A 23,421-nucleotide genomic window follows, 5' to 3' on the forward strand; every position below is an offset into this window, starting at 1 on the left:
AAAACAAAAGAAAAAATAAAACAGAAACAGACTCATAAACACAGAGAACAAACTGGTGGTTGCCAGAGGGGAGGGGGGCCGGTGGGGGATGGGTGAAATAGGGGATGGGGATGAAGAAGGAAAAAAACAAGTACAAAAAGCAAAGCCCTCTGTTGACCCCACGCCCGCTGGCAGACCTCACCTTCTCCTTGCTTCTCTTAACCACAAATGCCTACATGCCTATCTATTTGCGTGGACTCCGTTTTCTCTCTGGAGAGAACTCCATCAGGCTTTCAACCCACCATCCATTAGACATCTCTCCCCATGGTCATCCCTGATTGCTCCCCAGTTCCACAGTCACTCCCCCCCACTCTGATACTAGCAGGGCACGGCCCGCCTCGGGACATTACCTGGACTCCTCTTTCCCGTCCCAGAACACCACCATGTACTCCTGGCCTTGGGAGGAGAAGAAGGTGGTCTGCTTCCCGCAGGGTAGCTGGTACATGAATGTCGCAAAGGTCGGGTCCTTCATCTGGCTCACCACCGACAGGGCCAGGGGTCGCTGAGGGAGAGAGACCACCAGAGCCGTGAGCAAGGGTCACTTACGGCCAGACGGATGCCTATCCTGCCCATGAAACCAATGGTCTTGAACAAGGGAGGAAGGACTAGAAACTGCTCAAAACAAGAGACCAAGACAACTTCAGGGGCCAGAGTGTCTGCCAGTCCAGGACATAACCCTCCACAGCAACTCGAACATAGGGGGTCTGGGTAGCTTAAACTCTGATATTCCAACCCCTGTGCCCACGGATGTACAATCTTGCAGGGAATTTTTCTCAGACCTTATTTGATTCCCAATACATTAAATCTGTACCATCTAATTTGACAAATGCATTTTAACCTTGAAACCACTGGCCTCTTCCCTAAAACAGCTAAGCTTTAAAATGATATTACGACTCCTGCTCTCAGGAGTGAAACTGCTCCCCCCGTTACTCTAAAGAGAGATGCATACATTCTCTCTGCTCTTGCGTGGGGACCGTACTGCTGTCCAGGGGTTGGGATGCTCTGCTTGCCTGATGGCGTGACACAGATGCTGGGGAGGAAAGCAGAGCTCATTTTTTCCCGAGAGTGACACGCGCGCAAAGAAAACAAGCTGGATGTATGAGGAACAGTACAAATCTCTTTCTAGAAAGGCGAGCAGAGAAGGGCTGCCCATTTGTTGCAGACCCTTGGCGAAGGATGGGCAAGTAGACACACACGTGTACCCTGGAGGTCCAGAGCCTCCACAGCGGCAGGAGGTGCCAGGCCCCCAGGCCCCCAGGCTGGGCCCTCAGGTACCTTCTCAGGCTTCGTGTCCCAGCACTCCATCATGAGTGCCTGCAGCCGATGGAACTGCACCTCCTCGGGCTGCCCCAGGACAGGGCGGATGCCCTTGGACAGCTTCTTGGCAATCTGAAGCTGGTGGTGGCCCAGCGCTGGCCGCTGTCCCGACAGCAGCTCGTAGAGCACCATTCCGTAGGAGAACATGTCTACCTGGGCAAAGAGGCAAGCCAAGTCAGGTCCCCTGCCCGGGCCCAGCAGCTTTCAGAAGCTGGCCCTGGGATGGAGGGAGCAGAAGACACAATAGGACCAGGGATGCTGCCCAAAGGGAGACCGTCATCAATCCATTCATCAGTGCATCCATCACTCCCCACCTGTCCAAACATCCAACCAACCATCTGACCATCCATCATTCTGTCCCCTTTTTTTTTTTTAAAGATTTTATTTATTTATTCGACAGAGATAGAGACAGCCAGCGAGAGAGGGAACACAGGAGGGGGAGTGGGAGAGGAAGAAGCAGGCTCATAGCGGAGGAGCCTGATGTGGGGCTCGATCCCATAACGCCGGGATCACGCCCTGAGCCAAAGGCAGACGCTTAACCGCTGTGCCACCCAGGCGCCCCCATCGTTCTGTCCCTTTAGCCTTCCATCTTCCAGTCCTTTCCTCCTCCCTCCTTCTTCCTTCCCCTCTTCCTTTTCTTCTTTTCATCCATCATCCATCTATCCATCCATGCACCCAATCACGTATCTTCTGCATATTTATCTATCTATACTATCCATCTGTCCATCCGATGATCTGTTCTTCTATCCATATACCTATCCATACTCCCATACTTCCTTCCTTCCTTCCTTCCTTCCTTCCTTCCTTCCTTCCTTCCTTCCTTCCATCCATCCACTCATCCATCCATCCATCCATCCATCCATCCATCCACTCATCCATCCATCCATCCATCCATCCATCCATCCATCCATCCACCCACCCAATCATCCAATAAACACATAATGGGAACTTGCTAGCCCTCAGGCACTGGTTAAGGGCTCCAAGGATGCCATGCTCCTTATCCTTGAGAATCAAGAAAAAGCAGGAGAACTCGGACCCTCAGCTAAATGTGCTCAGCAGTAAAGAGCAGTGTATGCAAATCACAAAGGGGGAATGTCTCCTAAATGACAACATGTTGACTCCTCTAATTTTAATGTCATCAAAAGGCCCAGAAAGGAGAAGTCAGTTTAGGCCTCCATGAGGGCCAAGAGGTAACATTTTAGCAGGAGAATGGCTGAAATAGACCTGAGAGTTTTCAACGTGAAGGTTCCTGTTATAATCTTAGTTTCGAGGTGCTTGGTGTGTGTCACCTGCTACTTAAGAAGCTCTTATTTTTATCACTCTGATTTGCCTTTTCTATTTTGGTTAATAGCCACAGGTGATGAGTTAATGCACACACGCTAAGGTCATTCCTTTTTTTAGAGGGGTGGAGGAGGGGCAGAGGGAGAGAGAGAGAGAGAGAGAATCCCAAGCAGGCTCCATGCCCAGCGTGCAGCCTGACATGGAGCTCAATCTTAGGACCCTGAGATCACGACCTGAGCCGAAACCAAGAGTCGGATGGTTAACCGACTTGGCCACCCAGGCGCCCAGCTAAGGTCATTCTCTTTCCTTTTTTATTTGAAGGTGGTCAAAAGGTACAAACTGGCAGTTACAAAATATCATGGGGATATAATGTCCAGCATGGGGACGACAGGCTGTTTAGGTCATTCTTGAAGCAATCAGGCAATGACTCATCGGCAAATCACCAAATAATGAAAAATTATAGACCAGGGGAGTTTCAGTGCTGGGCGATTAATGAACCAGGGCTGGCACTAGCTGGTTTGAGGTTGTCTGTGTGCCCGCATCTACTAAACAGCTTTTAAGCAAGAAGGTAAACATTCAGCTAACATCTTGGCCGAGGCTGGCCATGCAGCTGCTTGGGGAGTACACGCTTGTCCTCATTCACTCTCTTCCCCTGGCTTTGGCCATGCTGTCTCGGCCATCTCTGCCATTCACTTCCGGCAAAGCCTTGTAGGCAGTGCCTACAGGCTGGGGGCTTTGCCATCCTTCTTCTGACCACTCTGCGTGAGACCCCATGAGGCTGGCCCACTATCCCCATTTTATACATCTAAACGGCAGAGCGGGGACCCAAATCCAGACCCATTTCTGCCTTAGGCTCATTGTCCACTGTGTACCACCTTGACTACGTGTCTGAATCAAGGTTGGAGACTTCGGAGGTTAGAGACTTCACTGTTCCTGAAGCTAATAAGGAGAAGTTAACCTTGACATTCCTAGGTGGGCACAGACCCCTGTGCATTTCTGGTTTAAGCCAGAGCCCCCTGGTCGGGCACGGGAGAGGGAGAGAGTGCGCCTGGGGAAACAGAGCTCAGAAGCTGCAGTGCCGCGAGGCCTGCCTGGCTGGCCTCCCAGGGGCTGGGGGCCGGCAGGGGGCTGGGGTGTGGGTACCTTCTCGTCATACACGATGCGAGGCCTGATCTCCGGGGCCTGGTAGCCGGGGGTGCCCTCCACGCCAAGGGCACCCTCATGGAATGACTGTCGTGAGATCCCGTAGTCCGACAGCTTGATGTTGGTGTGCTCCTTGACGTCAAGAGACCAGACCAGGATGTTGTCCGACTTCAGGTCACAGAAGATGATGTTTTTCTTGTGCAGGTAGGCCAGGCCGGAGGCAATCTGGTACGCTATTTTTTGGGTGAGCATGTGTCCCAGGGGCATAAAGGAGGAATCTTTGCAAAGAAAAAAAATACCAAACTATCATTACAACAACAGTCTTTTCTCACCTTCTCTCTCCCCAGATACTCCATATTCTACGAACACTTCTCATCATTTTCCATGCTGGATGCCAGTGGAGACAGAAAATGACCTTCTGAAATAAAACAGTATGTAGGGGAGAGATGCTTATTGTTATAGCTTTATTCATGGTATTTCATGCCTGGAATTGTTGATTTTTTTACCAAAAGAGCAAGGATTCAAAATTCCTGGAGTTCATCGTAGGCCAAGATTGCTCTACTGCGGGGATAAGAACTTCATTTAAAAAAAAAGTTCTCCATTGAGGGAGAAACGATTTGAGTTTAATTGCGTTTCTCCTGCCTGAGTCAAGAGACCACTACCCGTCTCCTGTCAGCTCTTTGGAATTTAGTTCCCTATTCATTTCCCAAGGAAAATTATTTTAAAATCTCATTAAAAAACAAGATAAAACTGACCCCAGGTTCTCAGAGTTTCAGCGATGATGGACACGCGTTATGCGTCGTAGGGAAAGGAGAGCTTTACGGGGCGGTGGGCTTGTGGGCGCCAGGCTGCTGCTCGGGCCGCCCTGGGCTGCCTCATTTGAGACCCTCAACTGCCCCCCACTTAGTGGGACTTTAACAGGCCAGTAAACGAGGCACTAATTTACAGGATTATGGCAGAGAACCAGGACTTGGAATGTGGTCCCATCCGACTCTACACCATACGCTTCTCCAGCCTGGCCAACACCACCATTCCGGGTGTAGACCTGGTGACGTGCCTTTCTTCGCCCCCAGAGAGTTGGCCCCATGAGCCGTGGGGCAGGTGTGCTCCCCCCCAGACAGCCAGGCCAGGCAGGAGGAGGGAGCCCCCGGGGATCCAGCTTCCCTGGGGCCTGTGTTGCCAGCCAGGGGCTCTCCAGCCTCCCAGGGGCTGGATCTGGCCAGGCCAGGCCCCGGGGAACCCCTGTGGAATGTTCTCGACACGGCGGGGGCAGGTACCTTTGGCATTCTCAGACAGCACGGTGTTGAGGCTGCCCAGCGGGGCGAGCTCCAGGGCAAAGCAGAGCGGGTGGATGCTGATACCCATGAGCGACACGATGCAGGGGTGCTGCAGGGCGTGCAGCATGCTGGCCTCTTGCCGGAACTCTGAGAAGTTCTTCATGGCGTCGGTGGCCCGCAGGTGCCTCAGCATGGTGTCTGCAGGGGAGAGTGAGGCCGTCGGCACTGCCCGCGGAGCCCCTCTAGGGCCACTCAGGTGGGGGTCCTGCCACACTCAGAGCTGCCCCATGGGGGCTCGAGGGGCTGGGGGGCAGCATTGATATTCTAAGGCACTGAACACATCGGGGTGGAGATACTGTCACCCAGAATTTGGCCCCAGACGGTGGTATTCCTGAGGCATTCTGCCCCCTCTTCCTCAGGTGTTAAACTTGTCCCAACAGAGTGGATGGTCCCTGTCTCCCCTGCCCACCCCCCTCCCTCTCGGAGCCCTCACCCCATCCCCGCCCCTGCGGGCCCCGTGGAGGGTCACGGTGGTGGCTTATCCCAGTTCTGCATCCCCTAGTGTCACCCAGAGCCCGGCTCAAGCAGCAGGACTGCGAGGCAACCAGGCCCCAGCTGCTCACCCACAGGGATGCTGAGGGCGTGCTCACCTGACTCCCTGCCAGTAGCCTGGACGGCCGTAGGCCAGAAAGAACCAGCACTCTCTCCTCAGCCAGAGAGAAACCCGGGGCTGCCATGGGACTGTGACACGTCCTCTCAGGCCAGAGGAGCAAGGTCTACCGGCAGGAGTGGGCGATTTCCAGTCTGCGCTGTAAGCCCTGCAGGGTGGCTGCCCAAGGCCCCCCACCAAAGGGCCTCTCCTGCCAAGTCGGGGGGGGGCAGGACGCCACCCACCAGTCTGTGGCTGGCCCTGAGGTCACCAAGTGGGGTCCACCAGGCCCTGCTTGTCTTCTTGTGTCCCAATCTGTCCCTTCCCCCGCTACGTTCAGATCTTAAAATCAGGGATTTTTGAACACGGAGGTTTAAACAGCATGAAAAAAACCCTTAGCAGTTAAAAATGCATCGGTTGTGCCAGATCCGTGTGTAGGCCGGCCAAATTCGTTTTTTGAGTATAAAACTTTTGTTTTTCCTATTGGGTCTTTCACCCATTCGGTATTTCTTTTTTGACTTATGGCGTGAAGTCTGACCCAAGTCTCTGCCTCAATTAGCGACCGGTCAGCCTCTCCCCTCTGACTCATGATGTTACCTCCCGTATGTGCCAGCTTCCCACACACGTGCGTGGCTGCGGCTGCGCCCTCGGCGGGCCTGGCCGGGCCCAAGCTCACTGCCTTCACATCTGTCGGGTTATAAGTCATGACATCTGCTGGGCAGGCCTCTTTCCTTTGTCTCCCTCTGTAGGACCGTCCCAGCTGTTCCTGGGATTTTGTCATTTTACACGCATTTAGAATCCGTGAGTGAGATCTCTGTCTCTCTCACACACACACATACGCGCACGTCCTCGGGAGGACTTAAACGAGGACTCAGCTGAACGGTGTGTGTTAATTAGCCCTCCCTCCACACTTCGCGGTTTAACTGTGGCATTCTAGCGATGGGTCATTGTGGTACATGGGAACGCGGCTGAACTCTGAGGTTGAGCTCATGTCTGGCAGCTCTGTGAAACTCTTCCTGGCTCTCGTATTTGCCAGTAGACTCAGATTTTTCTGTGCAGGAAGTCATTGTCTTCCTATAGTAACAATGTCTCTTCCTTTCTGATCTGTTCTCTTTCCCTTGCTCTATGATTCCAATTTTTCTACCCCGAGGGTAAACTACCTTAATGGTCATGAAGACAAACACGATAAGCCAGGGGTAGTGAGAAAGGTGCTGTTCAGCCGGCTGGGCATGAGGGGGCTGCCCAGCACCTGCGTGAGTGGGTGCGGAGCGGTGACGGGTCGCTCGAGGTGGAGACCATCTCTGAGCCATGCATGGTGTGTGGACTCTCTGGGGAGAGAGAAGGTGTGTTGCCTCCTTTGTGTGGGTGCGCGAGAAGCCGCCCCATGCTGGCTTCTGCATCCATTCACCTGGACTATCAGCTTCCTTCCTTTAGTGGAGATGGCTGAGAGGGGTCCTGCAGGGTAAGGGGTCCACCTGACGTCTGAGTGTGTACCTACCACGTGCCAGGCCTGTGCCGGCCATGGAGCAGATGGAAATTACAGGGATGGCCCATGCTCTTGGGGGCTCGCATCTAGACGAGAAAATAATCTCCGAAAACAATTTCCACACCTTGCTCAGCCTGACCTTTAGGCCTATCCCACACCCTGCCAGAAACAAGGCAGGTCGGCTGCCCAGGGGCCTCCTCTGGCCTCGTCCACTTTCTTCCTCCAGTCTCCCCAAGGTGGCAGGAGGTTTGGACCGTGGGAGCACGTGTCTGAAAAGAAAGGACACGGGGCCCTGTTTACCCGCTGGGGCGTTGGCCAAGTTCTTGAATTTCTTGATCTGGAACCGTTTCACTGCCACGGGCTGGCCTTGGTACCGGGCCCGGTAGATGACGGTGCCGCTCCCGCCCTGGCCCAGGACACTGCTCTCGTCCTCGCTGTGCTCCAGCTTGCTGTTCTCCAGGAAGAGCCTGCCAGAAACACAGCACACAGGTCTGACCTCACCTCCCTAGCCGGTCCCTTACTTCCCCCCAGAGAGACCTGCTGAGGTGGGGATGGCCCTGGGATGGGCAGATGTGAGGACACCCTTGGTCATTTCTTCCACTGCCGGGAGTCATAGTTCAAAGCCCCCCATGGGGTCAGACAGATCCAGGATAAACCATGGCCGTGGGCGGTTCATGTAGCCGCAACAAGCCTCGGTCTCCCCTGTGAAGTGGGCTCGTAATGGAAACTGCTAGCACCGGGGGAAGCCTTGTGATGTGGCCCACATAGACAGAAAAGTCTTTGGATGTTTTCCTCCCAAGCACGCTGTGCTCTGAGAGCGAGTGTCCACCAGACAAACTACATTTATTTACTGCTAGCTTGGTTGTTTCCTTATCTCTTTATTAAGCGAGGAGCGAAGTACGTGGCCGTGGACGGCTTCTGATTGGCACAAGCCATGTCTGCACAGTCGATAGCTAGGATTTCAGGCAAGGGCAGGGAGTTTAGACCTCCCTGGTCTGTGTGTTCTAATCCTAGGTAAAGGGGAGATTTCTTCTGGGCTTGTGGAAAGACTGTCAGTCAGTCCTGAGAGGGATGGTGGGAGGCAGGGAGGGAGGCGCAGGCAGCCCAGAGGCCCTTCCCCTTCGGGACCTCCCCCTGCTCTGCGGCAGTCTCTCTGGGTTCCTCACCAGTGACCCATGCCAGGTGCCTCCAAGGGAGCCTTGCTAGCCCCACAGGCCGACCGCCCCAGGAAGGGGAGTCCCATGCCTCCCACAGCAGACTGCATAGCAGCTCAGGCTCCCCACAGCTCAACTGCTTGCTCGACACTCCAGGCAGGGGCAGCTGCCTCCGCTGGGGCCCTTGGTGGTGCCAGAGCGGAGCCAGCTCTTCTCCAAGCGCCCTCCCTGCAAACCACCTGCCTGGGCAGAGTGGGCACTCGGGAGCCTCCCAGGACGGGCCCGGGGAGCAGCAGGAATGCTGGGGATCCCTCGGGGCATTCTGTTAGGACTCCTTGTAAACTCGGGGCTCTAGAACAGGGCTCCCTGGATGCCAGGGAACCACTCCCTCAATCCAACCCACCCAAACTCCTCATGCGGGGAGCGTGATGCTTCAGGGCCCCGGCTAGGCCACGGCTCAAGTTTCCAGGGAGCCTCTGCTGGGTCGGGAATCCTGTCCACATTGTCGGGCTTTTCAACTACCAGCCAGTACCTTCAGTGAAGAACCATGCCACGGCCTGCAATTCGATCCAAACCCATCTGGCTTTCCCGATTTCATACAGTAGATGCCGCAGGCCAGATCCAGTTGGGGCATAAAACCCAACAAGGTTCAGCAGATAAATGAAAATCCTAATATTTGGGCTGCCTAGTTGGCCCCTGCTTCCCGCAGAAATCCGATTCATGCATCTACCCAACTCTGCACGTGGCCTCGGAGAAACGATAACCCTCACGTTAGAGTTCTGGGAATAAGGGGGGCTCATTCTGCAGAAGAGCAGCGTTTAATTATCATTTCGACCAGTGAGGTAACTGGGGAGATTGCAAAGGGCCATGGGGGGACATCATCCAATGTAGGAAGCAATTTCTTAATTTGACAGACTGACCCCAATTCTGCAATATCTCAGAGTCCTCCACGTGGATTCTTCGGGATGGGGGGCGATTCGGAAAAATGAGAATGTGAATATTCTTACCACCCCCAAAAGTTTACTTTTCTTTAAAGAAGTCAGATCAGCAATCCTTTGACTAAGACAACAACAGGACTTCATACTCCAAGACAGTTGGTAACTGCCAATGTCAAATTATCTCCAGGGAGACCGAGTCACAGCTTCCGGTTTCCATGACTACAGAACAGTCCCTCTTTTACCCGGCACTTGGATTTTGCGACTGTTTCCTGTTGGGTGGGACCATCAAGCCTTCTCTAGCTCCCCAGCATTCTCTCCCCAGTCAGTATCTTAGGTTACGGGTAGACTCGACTGCAAGGACAGATGCAGGGGTTCCAAACGCCCAGGCTCGGCGCAGCACCTCGAGGTCAGCGTTTGCCAAGAGAGGAAAGCGGGGCTGTAGGACTGGGAGCGCCCCGTTCTCGACCGCCGAGGGGAATCTGCCTTCTCTTCCTGGAGCCGGCAGGAAAGTGGGAATCAGAGGAGCGGCACTGTGGCCTACCTGGCGGGGAAGTCGGTCATGAACAGCTCTGGAACCAGCTCCTGGAGAGGCACGGGGAGGTCGGGGTGTCTGGGGCAGGAGATGAAGTCCTGCTCAATGGCCGTGAGCACGCAGTCTTCCATGTCGAAGTACTGCACGCCCTCTGCTTTCTCACTCGGGTCCGTGTGCGGGGCCCAGGAGGTCTCGCACACCGGGCAGGGCACATATTGCTCCATGAGCGGGGTCCCGTCGCTCTCTGTGGCTGTCAGGGCTACATGGGGACAGAGCACGAGAGAGTTTACCTGAAGGTGGCCGCAGGTGGGTCCCTGAGCAGCCCCAGGTTGGGTGGGCTTTTCAGAGGAGGGGGTCTGGGTGCCCCTGCCTGTACCCTAGGGAGTGGCTGACCCATGATTGTGTCCTTGGGTTCTTTTCTGGAGAGCGAGATCCTGAAAGCCCCGCACCAGGAAAGGTCAGGGATGCACTGGACAGACAGTGGGTGGTCTAGACCCTCAGCGGGCTGGCTGAGGAGGGGCTGAGAGGTTGGGGATCCCTCCTGCACAGCTGGGCCCCGACAGGATGCTGCGGGCTGCGTCTCAGCTATGCCACGCTCCAGCAACCGAACCACAACCAATAAGGAGCTATTCTTAAAATTAGAAACATAAGGCTTGCAATTACTATGATCCTTCCTAGAAGAGCAAGGCAGGGGGAGAAATGAGTACAAATTATAACAGACAGAACCTAGTCATTTTACCTGTGTTCCCTGGGGCAGGAGGCACACAGCTTTTCCGCACGCCTCTGAAAGGAGGTGCAAAGAAGTAGCCTCCAAGGCACCTCAGGGTGAGCTGATGGCCTGCCTTGTGCAGGAGAGGAGGACTCCTAGAACCTTCTGGGCGCATCTGCTATCTGCAGGCCCGTGTGTAAGACATCCTGCCAGCTGGCTGGTGGTGCTGTCTCCGGAGCAGCCCTGTCTCAGGTGATGATCTAATGCCCACCCCTCCCCCAACTGTCAACTCTCCCCCAGCACCTGCTGTGGGGCTCACTGGGTGGCGGGGAGTCACTAAAGCCCAGGGAGGCTCATACGGGTCTAGAGGCTTCCTTGGATGACCAAGCACACCCAAACGGCCACAAGTCGCACACCAAACTGCCTTCTCTTGGACCCCTTTCTTTCTTTCGTTTTTTTTTTTTTTTTTAAGATTTATTATTTTAGAGAGAGAGAGAGAGAGAGAGAGAGAGAAAGAAGGGGGGAGGGGCAGAGGGAGAGGGAAACAAGCAGACTTCCCACTGAGTGGGGAGCCTGACATGGGGCTCCATCCCACGACCCCGAGATCATGACCTGAGCCAAAACCAGGAGTTGGATGCTTAACTGACGGAACCATCCTGGTGTCCCTCTTGGGCCCCTTTCTAAGCTTTTCCCCAAAGGTCAGCGTTCCCACCAGCCCTGGGAGGCCCCCGGCCCCGGTGTCCAGAGCATGCACCCAAAGCACAGCCGGCCGGTGCTCCTTAAGTGTCTCCTCTGATGCTGTCCGGGGATCCGGCAGTGGCTGCAGGCCAGACGCCAGCTCAGGGAGGGCGCAGGCCAGGCAGGTCTGGGAGTCCAAACCCATTCTCCGCTCTCTCGGCCGCCAGCCTTTGGAGGCTGAGGGCTCACGGGGAAGAGGCTGCCTGGTCTGCCCCACACAGCCTCCCGCAGGACACCCCGCGGTTTGTCTCCACTCTGGTAGCAAAACAAACAGGGGGCCTCAAAAGCTTCACTACAAGAAGTGTTTTCTTTGGGTGGATTGTCAATGACGAAGCTGATTAAAGGGCCATGTGGGTGGTTGGTCACCTCTGGGATTTGGGGGTGGGGGCAGGCAGGAAAGGAAAATGGGGGTCCTTGACAGGTGTGGCTCCCTTGCCTTCCCACCCCATCCATGGGGTCCCCCCAGATGTCAGCACTGTCCTCACTGTGAAAACAAGGCCTGTACCAAGCGCACATTGGGGGTCTTCTTAGACCGTGTGGGGCACCCAGGGTCGTCTGTCTTCCCACACACTGTGTGCAGCCAGCAGGCCAAGGCTGCACATGCCCTCTGGGGTCTGGGCCCACATCTTCCCCGTAGCGCCCACACCCATGTCACAGCCGGACTCCCTCCAGGGATCAGGATTCTGTCAAAAGGCCATTAGGACCTCTCTGGTTTCCGTGGGCTGAATCCCGGTGAGACTTCAGCTCCCAAAATAACGAGCCCCACCCTGACTCGTAAAGAAACGTTAACATGAGCGAAGACTTGGTTCAAGAACATCCTCTTACCGGGAAACCACTGATCGATCAGGGAGTTGACATGGTCTGTGATAAAAGCCATGGCAGAGAAGTCCCTCATTTCTGACTGGCAAATGATTTTTATCCCTCCGCTTTTTTTCTTTTTCCAGTTCACATCTGAGGATTCCACACTGCAACCCAGAAAGGAAGAACCCACTGTGATCGGCCGTGGAGGGCCCTGGGATGATTTCCTTGCCTCCTGAGGCTGAGACCCAACCCCAGGGACCACCCCACCCCCATCCTCACCCCAGGACCCTGTGCCCCGGCAGGACGGTCAGGGGGACCCCTGTGTTTGTGTACTTGCGTGTGGGACCCTGCCTCGTCCCCCCACCACTTCCCTGATGCCGATATCACCGAGACTTTGCGGGAAGCGACACTCAAGCAGGGACAGACCCCTGGGTGTGACGCTGGGGAAGGTTCTCGCCTCCTCTGAACTACGAGATTCTCGTTTGCCAGGTGGCAGCTGGTGCCGGGGAACATCTATGTGAAAGCTCCAGGCACTGAGAACGGCTCAGGTCAGGCCCTCAAAGGAAGACCCTTTCTCCTTCTCCTTCTCTTCTCGTGGAGTTGAAGAATATTTTGAAAACTTCAGTGTAAATATGAAATAATCTTGTGTGTTTATTAAAGCTGATTAAAAGTCATTTATTAAACCTTTTGAGCTGACTTTAGGTCTTTCTCTCTCTGAAAAAAGTAAAGAAACCAGGAAAAGGGAGCAAAGTTTTGTATCTTGTTATGTCATGTGGAGGATCCATGGTGTCACCTGGGCCATCGTCACTTAGGACAAGGGCATAAGGCCAGATGGCAGCCAGGCCCCCACAGGTGTCACCCAAGTGACCACGGGGGTGCCAGAGGCTCTCAGCCAGAGCTCAGGGGCCGCCCACTTCCCTCAAGTCCTGGGCTGTGGTCACCATACCCTCCCTCACTTTTCCTGACCTGCTAGGGGAGAGGTGGAAGGGGGTGAGGAGATGGGGACACTCTGGACATTTGCAGGGGAGGGGCTCCTATTCCTAGCAGGCGGCCATAATGAGCCACCTTGGGAGAACTCTGTGGACACCAAGTGGACGGTCTTCCGGAGGAGGCCGACTCGGGGGCTGTTCCCAAGAACCACGGGGACCCAGCCAGGTGTGTTCCCGAGTATTCCTACCTGAGGTAGCCCCCATCGAAAGTGACCAGGAGCCCTTCCTGCCAATAGATGGTCTGATTTCTTTTCACTCGGAATGTGCTGCAGCGATTTCTCTGGCTTCCTGTAAAACTATAAATGGTGACTTTCCTATGTCTGCTTTTAGTATTCTTCCTGTTTTCAAAAAGCTGAAAGACAGAGAAAAGACCCTGCTTAAGTATTCTAGCCTCCTCACTGGTCCCAGGCAGAGCTCTGACGAGGCCGGCCTGGCTGCATCGTGATAAATGACCCCCGTCTTTCCCACCCCCTCCTCCCACACCACGCAGCCCGCTGCCAAATTAAAAACTGAATTATCTGGAGGGGTCCCCACGACACTCTAGGAGCACATTTTCCCCAAAGGATTGATAATAGGCTCTTCTTTTTCAAACCTTTTCCCTCCCTGATTTGACAAGCAAAAATTCATGTTAGAAAATGTAGAAAATACAGAAAAATGCACAAAAAAACCCAAAACAACTTAACACTAAGCAGAGAGATTTTGGGCTGAGGGTATTTTATTCCAGGATTTAAAAAATTTTTCTGTCTACGTATATGTTTGGAAAACAGCTAAAGCCGTATTTTCTAATTCTGTATTTTTAATTTTCTAAATTTCTCATTTTGGTGGCTTTTAAAAACTTCACTTTTCCTATGCCATTAAAAACTCACATAAAAGTCGTTTTTCTAAAGCTCAGTACTTTGTGAAGTGCAGTGACATCCTGATCAGATCCTTCATTTCTTTGACTATTTAGGTCGTTCCAATCTTTCGCTCCCTCAAACGGGCCAACGATCCATGAAAAGTCACAAAGCTTTCTCTGATTTTGAATGATTTCCTTCGCTCACCTTTTTAGCAATAGGATTATTGCGGCAAAGGGTCTGAATGGTTTTAGGTTCTGGATATGGACCGAGGAGCCGCTTTTGAAACAGTTAGACCATATATGCACGGACCACGGTGTGAGAACCCGTCAAGTTCTGGGGTTGGCTCCTGGGGTTTTAGTCTGATTTGAGAGGTGCAAAGTGGCCAGCATCTCCTCTGCTGCTTGAATTTGTATGCCTTTGATTACTCCTGAGACTGAACTCGCTCTCCTCATCTGAATTTCAATGGGACTTTTCCTCTCATTGGGAGTGAGGGATGCTGCCTGGAAGGGTGCCTGCCTCCACACCCAGCTGGGCCCCTCTGCCCCCCACACAGAGCCCACTTGCAAGCTCAGGCCTCACACGATGACAGATGACAACGCTGTGTTCTGTGACCTCCCACTTAGAACGCAGCAGGCGGACAGTTCAAAGGGAGGGCAGAGTGACCCAGTCAGAACTCTAGACCAGTCAACTCCTGCACCCACTCTTCCCATCATCCATGGGCCCCCCCCAGGCCTTGCAAACAAGTCCCTCCCCCCAACGTGGGCCACAGCAGTTATGATTTTCAGGCTCTCGTATTTATTTTTTAACATTTCAGTAAAATGGGAAGCTCAAAGAATATCTTTATTTAGCCACGGGGTTGTTAATTCCGTAAGGGCTGTTTCATTAGAATGTGGCAAAAATAAACCCATGCTGAATTTAACATCAATTATTCAACAGCCCAACTTTATGCCAGGGGTGCTCATACAGTAAAGTGGGCCAGAATCATCCTGGAGTTTCTGACGTGGTGGGTGTGGGGTGGGCCCACAGATTTGCATTTCTAGCAAGGTCCCAGGTGAACCCACGGAAAGGAACGCCTTGGGTCAGCTCTTCATTGCTTCCAGACCAAGTTAAAGATCCACACCTGTGGTTCTCAAGTGCGCCTGGACAGGGAAATCACCTGGGAAGCTTTAAAAACTCCCAGTGCCTGGGTGCCGCCCCCCGGAGAGCCTCATTTAGGCAGCCTGCGCTCTGTCCATGTCTGGTAGAAGCTCCCCAGGTGAGTCTGGTGCACCACCTGGGCAGCAAAACCACGGTTCTAAAGCCACGGTTCTCCAAGCGTGGTCCCCAAACCTGTGGCACCTCCGGGGACAATGGTTAGATACGCAAAATGCTGGGTCCCAGTCCACACCCACTGCATCGGAACCTCTGAGTTTCCTCTGAGCCATTTCTGCTGTGACAAGCCTTCCAGGGGATGTTTGATGCAGATTGGTTTACAACCACGGCCCCTACAATGCGGATTCGGAGCCAGCGCTGGCCTCCTGGGTCTAAGGGGTTGCAGTCAAGCCCTTCCAGCAAAGGGCCTCTCCTTCCCGTGCAGGCCCAGCTGCAGGTGCCCTGTGCGCCCCGCCCCCTGCCCCCCGCCGAAACGGAGGCTACCTGCAGGTCCATCTCTGCCAGGCTGATCAGCATCCGTGCGATAAACCTTTGCCAGAAACCGACGGGAACAAAGCTCATCTTAAACACTCTCTGAATGGTGTTGGCCTTGGGGTGCCGCATGCCGTGAGTGTCCAGGCCGGGTTTGGATGGAAGGAGGTGTGGCAGGAGGTAGCTGGAACACATCCATGGGGACAGGTGAGCAGTGTTGCCTGGCCTGGGCTCGCTGCCTCGTGCCTCCCCGCCCAGGGCCTTTGGAATTCTACTTTTAGAAAGACAGAGTAGTTTCAGTGTTTGAGAATGGACGCTTCGAGAGGAAATGAAGATGGGGACAGCAAAGATAGCTCTCAAGGCCTCTAGGACAGCGACTAGAATATGCTAAGGGAAGACATGAAAACGTCTGTGGTCATAAACACATCAGACGTAGTAAATCTCGGTTCGCTCTCTATAAACGGGGCTGTGACTAGGGAATCGCTGAAAATTAATTTTGGATGGTGAAGGAGACACAAATACAGCTGCACGGTTCCAAGGCCCATGCAGACATGGGGCTCCGAGTCATGTTTGTTTTTCGGCTTGGAAGCGATTTACTGTTCTTGGTCGGTTGAGATAACACCATGGCCTTGCAAGTTAGAATGAGGCTGTGCACAGAGGGACGTTTTATGAGAGCGTTCTTGCGCATGGTAAAAGTGCTGAGTCACCGAGTCAGCTGGCAACAGCCGAAGCTGCGGAGGCCCCTCCAGGAACGCGCCTGAAAACCAGCATCGTCCATGTGCGCAGAGCAGCAGGGGCAGGCACAGGGCGGCCCTCCGGCGGGCCCTTTTCTGAACAAAGGTCGTGCCTTCAGCTCCCCTGAGGCTTTTAAATACATCAGTTTAGGTCCAATGAAGTATCTTTAGAATATTCTGGAAAAGACCCCTGAAAATATCGTAGAAGTGTCCATCCCGGCTCTGTATCTTCAGCACACGGTGTAACCTTGTGCAGATTCTCCTTTCCTGACGTGGGAAGAGAAAGGACACCTGTCCCACAGGGTTGGTGGAGGGGAGGCCCCAAGGGGTCAGGAAGTGAAGTTTTAGGTCATTTTTAGCCACTTCAGATCTGGGGAAAGAGGACCTTCTCAATCACCCCAGCTACAGTGTCTCTGCCTCCACCCCCAGGCCTTTCTCCAAGCCTGATTTATTCCTTCGTGTTCTGGAAAGTCCTTGTTTATCTGTTCGGTGTCCCTCCCCAGTCTGGAGGCCCTCCTCAGTGCCTTGCAGTGATTTATCCTGTTTCCTCCGCCCACACCACACTTGGCTTGGAGCTTACACTGGCCGGGTCCTGCAGCTTCCTTCTCTCCTGGTAGGTGCTGAGTGGGGGGAGGGAGCAGGCTCTGAACCCAGGTGCCCCAGCCGGCAGCACAGCACCCACAGAGTGGGTGCGCAATACTGCCAAAGGCAGAGACCACTCGGAAGCCAGCGTGGGAAAGGAAGAGATTCAAACTGGCAACAGAAGCCCAAGCCCGCTGACACCTGCTATCCTGCTGGAACGCAATCACTAGAGGTGAAAGGCTGAACCAGGGGATGCCCAGAGAGTCAGCAAGATGGGGATTAAAGAGGTGAATTCTTCCCGTGCCTGCCGGACAAAACCTGGGGTGGGGGGCCCCGTGTCTACCCCGAGGAGCTGTCTGGGGCTGCACCACCGTGACTGCCTCAGCCAGGCAGGAGCTCTCGGAGATGCTGAGCTGCGTTGGTAACCAAGTACAAGTTTATGCGCGAGGAGACGGAACTTGCCTAGGGCACAAGGGAACGATTGTAACTGTGCTAAAATGAAAAATGCCCGGACACTCTCGACTTTATATGGAACAAGACGCCACTGGCTTTGAGTACTTAGCACAGAGGAAGAGTAACAATAATAATGCTGATAACATCTGATGTCTCTGGAGCTTTTTTTCTTTTTAAGACTTATTTATTTTAGAAAGAGAGAGAGAGCACACGTGTGTGCGTACAAGCAGGGGGAGGGGGAGAGAGAGAGAATCTCAAGCAGACCTTGTGCTGAGCGAGAAGCCCGATGCGGGGCTTGATCTCAAGACCCCGAGATCATGACCTGAGCTGAAATCAAGAGTCAGGTGCTTAACCGACAGAGCCACCCAGGGACCCCTTCTTTGCAGCTTTTAAGTGCAGGAGACACTTTTCATACTTTACGTGTATTATCTGATTTAATCCTCACAATGATTGTCATACTAGTTGACGACTGTATTATTCCCATTGCACAGATGAGACAGGAAAGGCAGCTGGGATTCATACTCAGGTGTTCTGGCTCTGTGGTTTCACCGGCTGTACTATAAGTCTCCCAGAAGACTCGGCCATGACCTGGCTGATTTATGGTTCAATAGGATATACATGTATGTATAACAGACTTGCTTTTACTGAGTGCTGGTAACCCCTCATTCCTCTAACCTGTCAATAAAATAACCGGAAAATGGTCCGATTTGGCAATGCTGTAAACTCAGAGGTGCCTCACTTTGCATGGACCAATGTCAAGGACACCTCAAGGTCATGGTGTGAAGGATCATGTGGACCTTGAATTTCTCTTTGGGGTTTCTCCTTTTAGGACTCACTCATGGCTTCCAGGGGGCTAGAGCAATAAGAGGCCCTCTCCCAGAGTTACAAGATTGAGCAGAAATCTGGGTGGTGCCTCGGGCACAGTGGCCCAGGTCTGGCTCCCAGGAGGCCCAGTCTATATGCAGGTGGAGTCTCCAGGCTGGCCACACAGGGTCCAGGCCAGCTTGCCAGGAGTCTCCAGTGGGCATGCCCCCATAGCTCTAGGACTGGGGGGCAGGTGGTGACACGGTCTGTGATAGGTGCGGGGAAAAGGTCTGCAGATTTGGGGTCCTGGTTACTGTCTTGTGGGCAACATCAGCATCAGACCCAGGAAGTGGCTGAAACTGAAATTTGGGCACGGAGGCCCTGCGTGCCCAGCTGGATCGGACCCACGTACACTCTCCCCCCACCCCAACCCCTTCCGCCCCTGCATTTTGAAGCCAGGCTGTGTAATTAGCATGCACATCCTTGTCACTTACCCCATTTGCATTCACCAAACAACCAAGGAATCCACCCTCTAAAACATGAGCCCCACCCCCCCGCAAGATATTTTTCATGCCATTCTTGCGTGTTTTCCTGCATTTTTTTCTCAGTGAATGCGTTTCTCTGAACCCCCTGAAAAGAGAGACCCATGGCCCAGGAAGAAGCAGCCAGCACAGGCAGGCAGGTCGTCCCCATGGCCCGTCCCTGGAGCTCTTGGTCAAGCCACCAGTGACCCCGGTCTCCATCCCTCCCTCCGGGGCATGGTGTGAGCAGCCCGGCCGTGGCCTCACCTGTCGTTGGCCACAGGCAGGGCTATCTCGAACTTGGCCAGGAACTGGAAGTACTGCTCCTCCGTCTGCTGCGTGAAGCCTGTCCCCACCAGCAGCATCCTGAGGTCCTCTGCCCGGATCACCCCATTCTTGGCCACAGACCGCGAGCCCTTGATGTTGAAGATCCTCTGCAGGCACTCGGACAACCAGATGGGGTCAAGGAAGTAGAGGTTCCTCAGGCCGCGGCTGGTGTCCGGGAAGTGCAGCAGGGTGCCGGTTTCTATGAGGAAGCCGATGGCTGCCCAGGGAAGGGGAGGACGAAGCAGCATCAGACCAAGGGTGACAGGGACTCTGGGGTGACCTAGTCCCTACGGGGCTGGGTCCCACGTTCTTCTTAGGAAGCAAGCCATGCTCCCAGCACACACGGCCCTTTAGATGGCTCTGCAGCCCTGTCCCGGGTTCCCGAGTGGCACCCCGTGACTCTCGCCGACGTGCTGAGCTGACGGCCAGCCGGGGCGCTCCGGACCGCCCACCTCCAGCTTTCGCGGAGCCCATCTGTGCAAATGTGCCTCCTCGTTACAACGGCACCAAGCACCTGAAGTGCTCGGACGGTCATTCGCAGACAGGTGCAGAGCGGCGAAGGAGGGGACTCCCCCTATCCGGGCCCGCCCCCCGCTCCCGGGCTCCCCACTCACCGGACTGCAGGTCCTCGTAGTCCTTGATGTCGTTGTCGGGCATCTGCTCCACCAGCTGCTCCAGCTGCCTGTCCGTCAGGTACTGCACGTCGTCGCTCAGGCTGCGGCGCTGCTGCTCGGCCAGCACGGCCTCCTGGAGGCTCAGGTAGCTCCTGGGGATCTGGGGGACAGGGGGACTGGCTTGGTCCCGCGGCTCCCGGCGCGCCCCGCCCTTCCCCGGAGGGCTGAGTAGGTGAGCGTCTCCTCTCACCCCCTCCTCCCCGGCCTGCCCCCTGAACCGCTCGCGCGGGGACCGCGGAGCCTGAGCACGCGGCACACGCGTCTGGATTCCCGACGGACAGGGAGCCTGAGGTACGCACCAGCCTGCCTGCGAGTTTCTGGCAGCCGATGGTGCTGCCCACGTCCTTCATGTTGCACGTGACATGGAAGATCAGCTGCCGCAGCCCCTCCTGGCCTTCCAGACTCTTGCAGGAGAGCTCGCTGCGAGTGCAAAACAGAACGTGATCGCTCATCGCACCGCTTCTCTCTGAAGAGCGTTGCAGTGCCTCTGCGTCCCCAGGTTTTGTCCCTAATGCCGGCAAGTTAGAAGAACCCGTGAAAGGTGAACGCAGAGACATGTATTAAGGTCTCGCTTGGTGCAAAGCTCTGTGCGGGAAGCAACGCAGTATGTGTCCTGAGTGCGCCCATTTTACAGAGAAGGAACGTGAGGCCTGAAGGTGCGAGGTGACCCCCAAGGACACGGGCTGGAAAGGAGCAGATTCGGGGTGGACCCAGGTCTGGCCCAGAGCCAGTGCCCCTGTTATCACAGGCCTCAGGGGTGTTCTCAAGGGCACACAAAGAATTCCTGACATTTGACATCAGGTTCAGCCAGATCCAGCATTCTGAGGCAAATGGAAGGGTCCCCTGGCTGGTCCCTGCACCAAGGTCTGTGGGAGTCCACCCAGAGGGAGGGACCCTGAAAGCCCCCAGCACAGCGTAGCAACCCATGCTTGATTCCTATGAGAGAAGGCTTACTTAACTCGCTGAGCTCCTTCCGTCATCTGTGAGGTGGGCACAACGATCCCCATGACTCACAGGGCTGTCGTGAGTCCAAGGACAGGAGGTAAGAGAAGCAGCAAGCCCGGGGCCCCGGTCCCACTGGCACTGGCCCGGACCACTCTGACCCAGTGTAAGGGCCAGGGCCACGCCTGGGGTCTGTGATGGTCTAGAGATCAGCCAACGTGACAGATGGTACACGACTTTCTATCTCCTGGTCCCGTGGGGGCTGTGGGACCCACGGGGAGGAGGGGACCCACACACCTGGAGAGGGTGTGTCCAGGCTCTGCCCTGCCAGTGCACTAGGGCAGCTTGCCTACCCAGGGCTGGGTCTGCTCCGGGGACTGAGCTGCCTCCCTGTGCCTGAAAGGGGCCCTGGAGAGCCCAGCCTGGGGCTCAGGAGCCCTCTGCAGGCAGATCCCGGTGTCCCCGGGAAGACGGACAAACGAGGAAGCAGTAAGAGAGAGCAGGACACTCACTGCAAGTGTTTGAAGGTGATGTCCGGGAAGCCCGTGGCCCTGGACCCAGAGGGCGAGCGGCAGAGTGCCAGCACGTAGGCGCGCAGCGTGGCGATTCTCTCCACTCGGAATTTGCTTTCAATTAAGTCCAGGTGCGTGCCGACCACCAGCACCACCGCGTTCGGGGCCTTGGCCTGCCAGAGAGAACCCCACAGCTGAGCACTGGCTCCCTTCACTCCACGAAGGGACCGGAAACAGCTCCCAGTAAACCTCTGTCAATCTTGAGGGCATGTTATGGCCAGAGGGGTTCCAGGAGCCACCGCAGAAGGGCGGGATTTCCGATCCCTTCAGCCAGTATGTCATCCACCTGTGACCTGGCCTGCATCCAGCCTCTTATCATCTTTACTCGTGAGGCAGGAGCTCTGTCTTCCTTTTTGGTCCGAGAGTGGGGGGCTGGCTCTTAAATGTAAGGTAGAAGGAAGCTGGGAGAGCTCGGACACCCGTCTGGCCGAGGAGGGTTTTAAGGGCTCCACGGTGACCTATGACCCGGGGGTCCTCTGAAAGCCCGCCAAGATGCCCAGCGTTTCTCCCTGACCGTTTCCTTTGTTTTCCTCAGTGAAGGGGGATGCTTCAGAGAAATGCCCCCCCACCCCGTGATGCTCCGAGGCCTGGGCCCTGCCGGGCTGGCGTCTCCTCACCTCGATGTTGAGCAGCCAGAACTGGAGGTTGGCCACGGCCTCCTCCCCCAGCGCCAGGTTCCAGACCACCACATACAGGGCCTTGTCTGTGAAGAAGCACTGGTTGACGGTGGCCATGCTGGCGGGGCCGCCGATGTCCCAGACGGTGAATTCCACAGACTCTACCTGCTTGAGCGACAGGGGCAGTGACAGGAGGCATTTAGGGACCAGGGTTGTATCAGTCAAATGGAGAGAATGGTGGGCTTCATCACGTGCTGTGCTTGGGGCCTAAAAAACAGCTTGGCCCATCCTGCTGTTTGTCTTGGGAATTAAGGAACCCAAGTGAGGGAAAGGGGCCCAGCAGTGCGGACGTGGGACTTCTGGAAGCTTCTTTCTACCGCTCACAGAGCAGGGGGCCGGGCCCTGGACGGCGGGCTCCCGTGGGCTGGGGCGTTTGCGTCCACCTGTGTCTGTGGAACACTGGGGACACGGTCCTGCCTCTGTCTCTGCTGCAGACGGTCAGACCTCCTGCTGGAGGGAACCCCGGGGCTGACGTTGGCACTCACACCAAGGCTTAACCTCCATCTGTGCGAGGGCGAGGGTGAGGCCGAAGAGATGGGCCTCCGAACTCGTGTAGGCCAGAGGGCGGCGCCCACCAAGGATGATGGGAAGCCGCCCCGACGTGGGACTCAAACAAAAGATTAGCTGTTGTGCTGCTGGGAAAGGCTGTGTAAACGGTGGTTTCTCTATCGTCCTATGAGCTAAGTAAGAGTCTGGCCCGAGCAGCCAAGGCTGCAGTTTTCTGCAGCAAAAGATCGTTTCCGCGACGTTGCACGTTGGCCGCTGAGACAAGGCGTGCTGACCTGCTTTTGCAAAGGAATGAAAATGGACAGCTGTTCTTAACTGGCTGAGGGCCCAGACACACGGGCAGGGACGTTTGAGAGATCAGGTGGTGGCTGTCCTTCGACAAAGGAGGGGAAATTATAACGCTGGCCGAAAGGAAGTGGGGGTCAAAGGACAGGAAAGATGGAAACAGCAATTCACCCCTCGGATCTCAGACAATCATTTGCTAAAGACCAGCTGGAAGAAAGTGATACTAAGTAATTGCTTAAAAAAAAAAACAAAACCCAAAAAACCCCCCAAAAAAACCCCAGGAGAGAATCCAGAGATTCTGGGTGACTTTAGAGAACGTCTGGACGAGTTAGTGAGATTCATTCCTGGGGTGTTCTGGGGTGGCGGTGGTTCTGCTGATGTTACGTACTAGGTATTTGACTGTTCTGACACTGCATACAGGCAGGACTCTGCCCTTCAGAGGACCAGTTTCTGGGTCTGTTAAAATATACAGCTTAAATGCTTAATGACCCGAACTAGAATGCCTGACTTGGCAAGTGATTTCGTGTAGAAGACTCCGCAAGGAAACCTGTCTCTACTTGGCCCTGTGCCGGGGGCTGTGGGGGGAAATCGTGCGGCCTCTGGCCCCAAGGCCTCTTGGTTTTCCCCCAAACAGCCTCCTCGCACCTGGATCCCCATGTGGGTCCACGGGACCACAAATATGGCGACAGGTAAGGGAGGTCTTATCGGTGTGTGTTCCTTCCCCGAGCCGGGAGAAACAGCTACGGGCTAGTGCTATAGTCTCTCCCTCCAACTCTTCCGCAGGCTCTTTGCTCTGATTCTAGGGCAAGACAATGTTCATTTTCCTTTGTC

At 54.9% G+C, this 23,421-nt stretch overlaps 1 protein-coding gene across 4 annotated transcripts in view; it reads right to left on the bottom strand.

Moving 5' to 3' along the window:
* Positions 1-23,421, bottom strand: part of LRRK1 (leucine rich repeat kinase 1) — a 121,284-nt gene that overhangs the window by 13,840 nt on the left and 84,023 nt on the right. For all 4 annotated transcript variants that reach the window (XM_026510343.4, XM_057303653.1, XM_026510342.4 and 1 more), the window contains 14 exons: positions 21,739-21,903; positions 21,062-21,234; positions 19,907-20,027; positions 19,548-19,707; positions 18,874-19,150; positions 15,525-15,696; positions 13,242-13,405; positions 12,089-12,228; positions 9,826-10,075; positions 7,493-7,659; positions 5,058-5,255; positions 3,781-4,058; positions 1,315-1,509; positions 390-541 (listed from right to left, as the gene is read on the bottom strand). In XM_026510343.4, the coding sequence (XP_026366128.3) occupies positions 390-541; positions 1,315-1,509; positions 3,781-4,058; positions 5,058-5,255; positions 7,493-7,659; positions 9,826-10,075; positions 12,089-12,228; positions 13,242-13,405; positions 15,525-15,696; positions 18,874-19,150; positions 19,548-19,707; positions 19,907-20,027; positions 21,062-21,234; positions 21,739-21,903 (2,612 nt within the window). The remainder of the gene's footprint in view (positions 1-389; positions 542-1,314; positions 1,510-3,780; positions 4,059-5,057; positions 5,256-7,492; positions 7,660-9,825; positions 10,076-12,088; positions 12,229-13,241; positions 13,406-15,524; positions 15,697-18,873; positions 19,151-19,547; positions 19,708-19,906; positions 20,028-21,061; positions 21,235-21,738; positions 21,904-23,421) is intronic.

Source organism: Ursus arctos, unplaced genomic scaffold (genome assembly GCF_023065955.2).
Source record: "Ursus arctos isolate Adak ecotype North America unplaced genomic scaffold, UrsArc2.0 scaffold_28, whole genome shotgun sequence".
NCBI lineage: Eukaryota > Metazoa > Chordata > Mammalia > Carnivora > Ursidae > Ursus > Ursus arctos.